We start from the raw sequence: 10,907 nt of genomic DNA, 5'->3' as shown, positions 1-10,907 counted from the left end.
AGTTTGCCAGGAGAAATATCAACAACCTCAGATATGCAGGTGACACCACCCTTATGTCAGAAAGTGAAGAAGAACTAAAGAGCCTCTTGATGAAAGTGAAAGAGAAGAGTGAAAAAGTTGGCTTAAAACCCATTCCATGGGGTGGGTCTCAGTAGAAAATATCAACTGTTGCATTCCTTGTTGCCAAAATCAGAGACAACTCCCCACTAAAACACTAATAATAATATCCTCACAGTCCTGATTAAGCTGCAGGCTCACTAGCAAGATTCCCAGGAACTTTGTCATTATTCCTGTCTCTCTTTGGTCCCCAAAGGACTCAACTCTGAAAATTGATAATGACCCAGAATCCCTATGTTTCTGTTTAATATATTGCAAAAATAGTCTATAATACCAATCAGAATCAAAAAACTTTTCGACTCCCCCACCATCATCCCCATTCTATTTGCCATGCCACCCACAACAAGCGAGTGGAGACAAAAGAAGAGAGAAAGAGGGGTAACAGAGAGTAAAAGATCCAAACACAGAGAAGACTTGGAAAGAATCTTGTAGGGGCTGAAAATGCCAAAGAAATGTTCAAAATTTTGTGACAATAATTGTCTGACACTTAGACTGAGTTTTTCAAAAGCTGAGAAGCTTGTTGTCTAAACTGACCGCATGCAATGTGCATGTAAGGGTGTGTAGTGTGTGTGTGCACAGTGTGTGTGTGCATGCGTGTGCATGAACTGAGGGGCGTCAGTGAGCTAAGTGACAACAGTATACATACCACAGATTGTCTCCTTTTGTATAATTGAGCAGCTCAGAGACAATAATGGGACAAAGGCATCACGCCCTTTTGTGTTTTCTGAATTTTAGACCATAGAAATGGAATACCTACTTTAAAAATAAATAAGACCAATATTTTTTTTTGTAGATTGCTTTTAGTAGGATGTCTGTTTTAACTGTTAATTCTTCTAATTCATGATTATGGACTATCTTTCCAATATTTTTTTAAAATAGTAAAGTAATACATGGATTTGCTAATACCTTCTGAAAATAATACAGTAAAATAAACGCTTTAGAAAGTACTGCTTTGGGGATCCCCTGGGCTGTGACTCCCACCCCACACGGGGATACTGCACAGGTGCAGCCCCATCTGTCGCAGTGTGCGTCTCTCACGATGCAGTAGTACACAGCGGTGTCTCTCAGGGAAGCCTGGGGCAGGCTCAGGGTGCTGAACTTCCTGTCAGGAGGAATTAACAGAGATGCCACTTCATTTTCCACGTTTGTCTTATATCCTTGAATGATAAATTGTGGTCCCTGGTTGGGGAACTGTCGATACCAGAAGATATTGTCACTTGTAGCTATTGTGGTGTGGTTACAAGATATGTTCACTTCTTGTCCTTCGTATGAGTCAATGAAGATGGGCTGGGAGGTCTTAGCAAGACTCAAAGTACCTGTGGAAGTAAAAAACACAACACTAGCTCCTATTTTGAAATCAAATTGAAGGTCCAACTCAGCACCCTCCAGGTTCTTTCTCAAGTAAACCTCTTATTTCCCCACCATATACAGACACACACAATTTACTTCTCACTTGTGTTTCAGGACACATTTTTAAAATAATTATTCTGAGGATTTACCAGGAACACATGAACAGACAAATTACTTCTCACTCATGTTTTGGGACACATTGTTTTATATATATTTATTCTTAAGAATCCCGGGAACACATGAACAGAAGTGGCAGGTCTAATTTCTTCCTCCCTTGGATAGACCAGAGCTCAGTAACCCTGAATGTCTTTATTTCTCTCACTCCTCACATAAATGCCAAGGAACAGCCTGGAGAAAAATAGGACCCCAAAGCCATCCCTCAGCATCTTGAATAAAGAGCAATGGTAGCAGACAGGATTGTAGCTCCTTGTCTGGACCCAGATCCCAGTTTCTTTTAATGCCATAATAACTCACCCAAGGTCAGGAGCACGGTCACTCTTGTTATCTGCCTCATATTCTAATGTAAACCAGGACCCAGAGTCTAAGTTCCGTTGCTGAGTCTGAGCCTGGACCAGGCTATGAACCAGGGAAGAGACATAGCAGCAACTTCCAGAGCCCACACTAGCAGCTCTCACACGGGGCTGTCCCCAGAAGCAAGCCAATAGTAGGGCGACAGCTCCTCAGAATGGGCTTCCCCTCAAGGTTCAACTGAGCACTCAGGAAGAAGAACAGTGGTAAAAACTTCTAGCACAACAGCACAGCAGCCTGGATTTCCTTTTAGATCTTTGCTATGTTCTAACCCTCTAAAGATTTGGTCTGAATGAAACAAATATTTCAAAGGGTAGATTCCATTAGGCTCCTTATTCCTCATCGATTTTCCACAGTTCCAGAAGGTGCTCATCCACTGTAGTCAGTCTCGTATTCATGGAGCTCTGAGAATAATCCATCTGAGGTGGTCGTTCATGCCCAGAAATACCCCATTGGTTCCAATGTAAGAAGAAATGAAATCTTAATCTTATTCCACAAAAGAGCAAATGAGGCCATCTGAACTGGACCTTTCATCTCCTGACACCCTGGAGTCCTTTTGTAATCACACTAAGTCCACACCTTACATCTGCTACTCAAATTCCTTTAACAGATATTAAATGGAGAAGTGGACCCCTCACTAGTCCCTACTGACCAGCTAGGAAAAGATATTTGATGTAGAATCAGTTACCAAAACAGGAAGTGGAGGAGAAGAAGAAAAGGCACAAGTTCAGAGTCAAGACAGACCTAAATCCAAATCCCAGCTCTTCCACCTTGTGACCTAGGGCAACTCTCTCCTTGGAGCCTCAGTTTCTTCATATATAAAATTGAGACAATAACACCTACTTCAGAGTCAGCCTGTTGTAAACAGTCAGCTGCTGCTGCTGCTGCTAAGTCACTTCAGTCGTGTCTGACTCTGTGTGACCCCATAGACGGCAGCCCACTAGGCTCCCCTGTCCCTGGGATTCTCCAGACAAGAACACTGGAGTGGGTTGCCATTTCCTTCTCCAATGCATGAAAGTGAAAAGTGAAAGGGAAGTCGCTCAGTCGTGTCCAACTCTTTGCGACCCCGTGGACTGCAGCCTACCAGGCTCCTCCATCCATGGGATTTTCCAGGTAAGAGTAATGGAGTGGGGTGCTATTGCCTTCTCCGAAACAGTCAGCAGTAAACTGTAATTGCTTCTCATTCCTTTCCTTCTTTTCTAACCCACATTAAAGAACCGTGACCAGTAGAAAGCAGTTGTGTAGGAATTATAGTATATGTGACTATTTTAATGTATATATGGATCATTCACTCTTCCTTCAAGAAATACCCAGTAGAGAATCCCCTGGCAGTCCAGTGGTTAGGACTTCAAGTTTCCATTGCAGGGTGTATGTGGGGAACTAAGATTCCACAGCCAAAAAAAAAAAACAAAAACAAAAAACAAAAAAACAATATAAACTCAGTAACAGTTAAAAAAAAAATTAACTCTGAAAAAGAGCTAAATCCAAAAGAAATCTTAATTTTAGTTGAATCAGCCAATTACAATAATCCAAACACGTTAGATACTCACATTAATGTGGAAAAAAATAGTGGTACATTGAGTTCTTTGCTCATAGAACATGGGAAAGGAAAATCACTAGAAAATATTTGGGGAACATTTCCAGGTCTAAAATTGTTGAAAGTATTCTAAGTAAGCAACTTTTTCATTTTCCCATGGAAAAGATCAATGAGTACCAATGACTTCTAGTAACATTTTGACACAGTATATATGAAATAACAAGTATGGAATGACCAGCTTCCTTCAGTACCAGGTGGAGAAGAAAGAAGGATTTATGAGGGAGTCAAAGCAATGGCACCCCACTACAGTACTCTCGCCTGGAAAATCCCATGCACAGAGGAGCCTGGTAGGCTGCAGTCCACGGGGTCGCGAAGAGTCGGACACGACTGAGCGACTTCCCTTTCACTTTTCACTTTCATGCATTGGAGAGGGAAATGGCAACCCACTCCAGTGTTCTTGCCTGGAGAATCCCGGGGACAGAGGAGCCTAGTGGGCTGCCGTCTATAGGGTCGCACAGAGTCGGACACGACTGAAGCGACTTAGCAGCAGCAGCAGCAGCAAATATGCTAGAACACCTTGTACAGAAGCAACCTAAAAGGGTCACATTTTAGAATCAGCTCGTTGCAACAGCGACCCCATGTGGTCAATGTGGATTTAATTTGCAGCTTGTACAGCTGCGGCTGCTGCTGCTAAGTCAGTCGCTTCAGTCGTGTCGGACTCTGTGCGACCCCATAGACCGCAGCCCACTAGGCTCCTCTGTCCCTGGGATTCTCCAGGCAAGAATACTGGACTGGGTTGCCATTTCCTTCTCCAGGTAGGCCAGTCTACAGGGTCGCAAAGAGTTGGACACTACCGAAGCTACCCTGTGTGCATAGGCACAAGACTTTTTTTTGCCTGTGGCAGCTCTGCCCCAGTGAGAGTTGAGCATGAAGATGGCACAGCTGCCTGGCTTGTGAGGACCCTGGCAACGCCAAATGTGCAGGGACACGGACTGCCTCCACCGCAGGACTTATGGAGCTATCAGAGTCTTTTTGAGCTTCTTATAGCTGGTCATCAGAAGGCCTCTTTGGCCAGTCTTTCTCCAAGGCTCTGCCCCTTCAGGCACTTAGAGGGCTTCCTTGCCTGGGGTCCTTCTCCGTTGCTCAGGTGCATCAGGCACATAGAGGATCCCCCCTAGCTGGGTTCCTACTATATAGAGGGGCGTATCAGGCACTTAATGGGGCGTCCTGGGTGGGGTCCTACTCCGTAGTTCAGGGGTCAGGTGTTTGATGAGCCAGCCTCCCTATTGTTCAGTTGCCGATGCTGGCGTGTACAGGGAGAGAGGCTATAGTGATGGCTCCACCCCCTGTGTGTGACTCAGCAGTATCGCCTTGCTTCCATGGCTGCTGGGCTTTTCTGCACAGGCATTGCACACCACAAACTCCTCCCTCACATCCCCTTAATCTGTCTCTGTGCAGTCAACAGCAGCCCTCGCCCAGGGATTGCTCCACAATCCCTAAACTCCAGCTCCCAGCCACTGTGCCATCTGGCGTCTGAATGGCTGTGGCAAGGACCCTCTGATTTTCATTCCATGTAGGCTGCACAGATCAGCTGTTTCACTCTCAGTCTTAAATGTTTCTTCCCTGACTCAGACAGTTGCTCCAGTGTGGGGATTGGACCCCTGCTTCAGTTCCCCCACCTGCTGAGAGCAGGTCCAGTCCTACTAACACTGCTAGTTTTCCCCCTAGTTCCTTCTCCTACCGAGTTTTGTGTGGGTCTATATATTCTTTTCTGCTGATCAGATACTCCTGTCCACCTTCAGTTGGTGTTCTGCATGTACTTCTGTGTCTGAAGGTGTATTCCTGATGTTATCCATGGAGAGAGATGTACCTCATGTCTTCCTACTCCTCTGCCATCTTGTTCTCCTTCCTAATTTTATTATCTTTTTCATGTCTTCACCTGACTGGTCATATTTTCTGTAATGGAAATGCCTTATTTATGTGTTAAGATATTTCACTAAAGGTTATTATCATTAAGAAAAAGAACTAATAAGTTAGAATAGTATCTACTGACCTGTAGGAATGCACATGACTGTCCTATGTGAAAAATAAAACATTTATTATATATATGCTCAGTTGTGTCCAACTCTTTGCAGCCCTATGGACTACAGTCCACCAGGTTTCTCTGTCCGTGGGATTTTCCAGGCAAGAATACTGGAGTGGGTTGTGATTTACTACTCCGATATATATATACACACACATATACGTACATACACACACACACACACACACACACATCAATATTCAGTTCAGTGGCTCAGTCGTGCCCGACTCTTTGTGACCCCATGAACTGCAGCACACCAGGCCTCCCAGTCCATCACCATCACCAACTCCCGGAGTTTACTCAAATTCATGTCCATCAAGTCGGTAATGCCATCCAGCCATCTCATCCTCTGTCGTCCCCTTCTCCTCCTGCCCCCAATCCCTCCCAGCATCAGGGTCTTTTCCAATGAGTCAACTCATCACATGAGGTGGCCAAAGTACTGGACTTTCAACTTCAGCATCAGTCCTACCAATGAACACCCAGGACGGGTCTCCTTTAGAATGGACTGGTTGGATCTCCTTGCAGTCCAGGGGACTCTCAAGAGTTTTCTCCAACACACAGTTCAAAAGCATCAATTCTTTGGTGCTCAGCCTTCTTCACAGTCCAACTCTCACATCCATACATGACCACAGGAAAAACCATAGCCTTGACTAGATGGACCTTTGTTGGCAAGGTAATGTCTCTGCTTTTGAATATGCTATCTAGCTTGGTCACAACTTTCCTTCCAAGGAATAAGCTTCTTTTAATTTCATGGCTACAATCACCATCTGCAGTGATTTTGAAGCCCCCCAAAATAAAGTCTGACACTGTTTCCACTGTTTCCCATCTATTTCCCATGAAGTGATGGGACCAGATGCCATGATCTTCGTTTTCTGAATGTTGAGCTTTAAGCCAACTGTTTCACTCTCCTCTTTCATTTTCATCAAGAGGCTCTTTAGTTCCTCTTCACTTTCTGCCATAAGGGTGGTGTCATCTGCATATCTGAGGTTATTGATATTTCTCCCAGCAATCTTGATTCCAGCTTGTGCTTCTTCCAGCCCAGCTTTTCTCATGACTTACTCTGCATATAAGTTAAATAAACAGGGTGACAATATATAGTCTTGACGTACTCCTTTTCCTATTGAGAACCAGTCTGTTGTTCCATGTCCAGTTCTAACTGTTGCTTCCTGACCTTGACTAGACTTCCTCACAATTTAGTGCTTCCTGGGTGGCGCTAGTGGTAAAGGAGTATAGGAGTGTCAGTGTAGGAGATCTAAAAGGTGGGGGTTTGATCCCTGGGTTGGGAAGATCCCCTCGAGGAGGGCATGGCAACCCCACTCTAGTATTCTTGCCTGGAGAATCCCACGTACAGAAGAGCCTGGTGGGCTACAGTCCATGGGGTTGTAGTTGGACATGACTGAAGAGACTTAGCACAGAGGGCAGCAAGGAAGCCAGTGTAAGTATCACAAAACATCTGAGTAGGACACCAGGTGGCAGTGCTTCAGCTTTCATGCCTGCTACATGCAGTGTGGCAGAGTCTGATTCTCAAGGAAGGAAAATAGAAAGATTTAAATAAATAATTCACCAGGTAAAGATGAGTAAAGATGTAAAGGAACTTCAGAGATAACACAATGTAGATACTTGGGAAGATAGCATCACAGGAGTGTTTAAAGAATAATACGCCATCGTAGCCCTCAATTTTCCCAGCATACTATTATATAAAAAACTTGCTAAAGCATTCAGCACTGTTAACTGGTTAGTGGATGATTTCCTCATCTACTCATCCTGGGACTTTGTGCCTAGGTTTGGAATCTTCTATTCTAGTTCACTTTTGGTTTCAGTTTAAACCAGTAATGTCACCATCACTCAGATGTCCAGCCACCCTATTTTGAGTCCAAGTGCTTCTCCATAGTCCAGACCTTGCTCCTCAGGAGCCCCCTAAAATGCTACACTCTGGTGGTTAATAAAAGGTAGAGAAGCATTTCACAGTTAGGAAAGTTATGGCTCATTTCCCAAAGATTAAAAAAATAATGAAACAATAAAACCTATCTCATAGGGTTTTGATATTTAAATTAGATGATGAGTCTGAAATGCATACCACAGTGCCTGACATAGAATAAGCTCAAAAAATATCATCTTTCTTTTTTTCTAGTGAAACCTGCCTTTTCTTCAATGTCCAGAATCTGTGACTTGTTACTACTTTTTTTTTTTTCTCCACATTGGTTTGATGAGGAAAACTATAGGAAATTTATTTAATCACTTATATTCTTTGAGACAGTCATTATTTTTCCCTGTCCTCTTGGGTCGTATTCTCCTAGCTACATTAGTGCATTCAGGGTGCTGTAAGGACACAGATGGAGCACTCAGAGGAAGCTTTATTTTCACTTACCTGATGAATAATAATATTATTTTAGTATATTTATTAGGTATTGAATATCAAATTTCTGAATTGGATCTCCAAGATTGTCCCATTCTTCCTGACTGTTTTCTTTACTGATTAATTTTATGTGATTTATATATTTTTTCATTTGAGTCATTTTTCAGAAATATGCATTGCAAATATAGTTTAAAAGTCTGCACATTGACTTTCCACCCTCAGCATTGATATTCAACACAGACATTTTAATATATATCTTCATTTTCATAAGAAGCTAGCTTGAAAGTTTTATTTGTTTATTTTATTAAACACTTTAAAAATACTTTTCCTTTGTAACTTCTATTGGTCTGGATGAGAAGTCAGGTATCACTGTTTTTTCAAAGTTCTGAAAACTCTTATTTTTTCCAGTAGATTTATTATCTCTACTTTTAAAATTAATTTTTATTGGAGTATAGTTGCTTTACAATGTTAGTTGCTGTTGTACAGCAAAGTGGATATGTGTACATATATCCACTCTTTTTTAGATTGTGCTCCTGTATAGGTCATTATAGAATATCGAGTAGAGTTTCCTGTGTTATACAGAAGGTTCTCATTAGTTATCTATTTTATATATAGCAGTGTGTATATGTGAATCTCAGTCTGCCAGTTTATCCCTCATATCCCTTTCCCCCTTTGGTAACCATAATTAGTTTTCTACATCCTGGACTCGATTTCAGTTTTGTAAACACCTTCATTTGTACATACCACTTTTTAAAATTCCATCTGATAAAAGAGATATCAGATGACACTTGTCTTTCTCTGTCTGACTTACTTCACTCAGCATGGCACTCTTTGGGTCCATCCACGCCACTGCAAATGGCACTGTTTTGTTCTTTCTCATGGCTGAATAATATTCAATTGTATATATGCCATATCTTTTTTATCTATTCTTCCATCGTTGGACATTTAGGTTGCTTCCATGTCCACCTACTGTAATTAGTGCTGCAATGAACATTAGAGTGCTTATATCTTTTCTGCTTGTATAGACTACTCCATCAACTCTAGCAACTGCCTGAGTTCTAATCTTTATATATAACTAATCTCTTATTCGACATCACTGATGGTCTGCTTCCCTGATTGTACCTTAAGTGACACAAAGTCTAAGAAGAAAGGACTAAGGAAATGATTTTCATAACGATTCCAGATAACTATACCCAGATTTGTGATGTGCGTGCATTTTAGTGAAGCAGTCACTTTAAATTATTATGGAACAAGTTTATAGCTTTAAACAAGTTTACACATGTTCTGTATGATTGATTTAAAGTCGAAAGTTCAAGAGAAGAATGTATTAGTAGAAAGTTACTGTGGACACCTGCTTCCAAATATAGAAAGATCTTTGATTTACTTGAAAATTTAACTACAAAGTTTAATGAAGGGAATATTTATAGATTTGCAGGCAGGGTTAAGGAAAACAAAGAAGAGATGGGAAGCATCAAGATACTAGCAAGAGCTGAAAGCCTGTATCAACCTGGGCAATCAGAGGAAACTCTTAGTGAAAGGAGATGCAAGACCTGTGAAGTGGATCCACCAGAAAGGAGTTGCAGGAGATAAGATGTGCTTTCCCAGTTCTAGCGTCTACTGGCCTCCTGCTCAAATGGGGGACCCAAAACAGTGGTGGGAAACTGGGGGACAAAAGGGAGGGAGAAACCACAGTGATTCCTTGTCTTCTTCAGTCTCCAGTTCCTGTGGGGCAGGCCCACCTGGTTCCAGCCGTAGCCTGGTGATCCACCTAGAACGAGCTTTTATTTAGAATTAAATCTTCTGATCCAGACCACAGATGAAGCAACCACAGGACTACCATCTCTCTTCTGGGATGTGCAGGTGTGAACTTCAACTGAGGTTCTGAAGCAGTGGGACTCTCTCTTATTAAGCTCTGGGGTTTTTGTTCAGCTTTTCCCATTACTTCAAGCACTGTGAGCCCCCAGAGAGCACAGAAGTACTCTGCAGAGTCTTCAAGTTGTAAGGCTGAAATGATGAGGCTGATGGATTTATGTGCTTTATGGAAGTTTACCGAGTAGCGGCCGTTCCTTGCATTACCGTATCCTGAATACTGATGAATAAGAAAAGTCATCTCTCCCCTGGGAAGCTGTTTATACCAAAAAATGTAGTAGTAGTCCATGTTCCAACTTACTTCATATCGACAATTCAGGGTGACTGTCTGCCCCACTTGACTGGATACCACTGTCTGGACTTGAGTTACTTGCTGGGCCACACTGGATCCTATAGGGAAAAAAAACAGAAAACAGAGATGAAGTAGTAAATAAAATAGTGTGGGATTTAGATTAATTTAGGATCCAGAGACAAACCAAATTGAAATTATAAAATGTTTCTTTTTCTCCAACCCTCCTTTCCTCCCCAAGTCCCTGTGAAGCACCACGTGCCTGTGTGCAGCCCTTTCACCCTGAACTCTCACACCCAGGCTTGGAAGCATCCCTACCAGAGAAGGTGATGGCCAGGAACACCCAGAGCAGCCTGGAGAGCGGCATGAGGCATGTATTCCCCTGCACAAATGTGCTCAGTTCTGCCTCAAGCTGAGAGTTCAGTGTCTCTGTGTGCCTGGCAGCACATATACGTAGTAATTGTTCTTGTGTGACTCCTTCAAACAGGAAGTGGGGTTTGTCATGTTCATAAATCACATGGTCTTTTTCACAGATGGGAAAAACTTTTGGCTCACAGATGTTTAATTTTCTACTTTTCTTTCCATGATTCTTATGTTAGGTAGATCCTGAAAGCGTCATGGAGAAAGCAGTTAGTATTGTGTGTGAGGGCTTCCCTGATGGCTCAGATGGTAAAGAATACACCTGCAATTCAAGATACCCTGGTTTGATCCCTGAGTTAAGAGGATCCCCTGGAGAAGGGAATGGCAAACCCACTCCAGTGTTCTTGCTTGGAGAATT

At 42.5% G+C, this 10,907-nt stretch overlaps 1 gene segment (V, D, J or C); it reads right to left on the bottom strand.

Annotated features, from left to right (window-relative positions):
* Positions 1–9,361: 9,361 nt before the first annotated feature.
* Positions 9,362–10,592, bottom strand: LOC147365069 (T cell receptor delta variable 1-like). The segment is given in 2 exon segments: positions 9,362–10,230; positions 10,448–10,592. Coding segments are annotated over 2 exon segments (540 nt in total).
* Positions 10,593–10,907: the final 315 nt, after the last annotated feature.

Source organism: Bos grunniens, chromosome 10 (assembly GCF_055505025.1).
Source record: "Bos grunniens cultivar Pamir isolate PY7600 chromosome 10, Bosgru_T2T1.0, whole genome shotgun sequence".
Classification (NCBI taxonomy): Eukaryota; Metazoa; Chordata; class Mammalia; order Artiodactyla; family Bovidae; genus Bos; species Bos grunniens.
The sequence above is the reverse complement of the archived record's forward strand: the minus strand, read 5'-3'. Positions and strand labels throughout refer to the sequence as shown.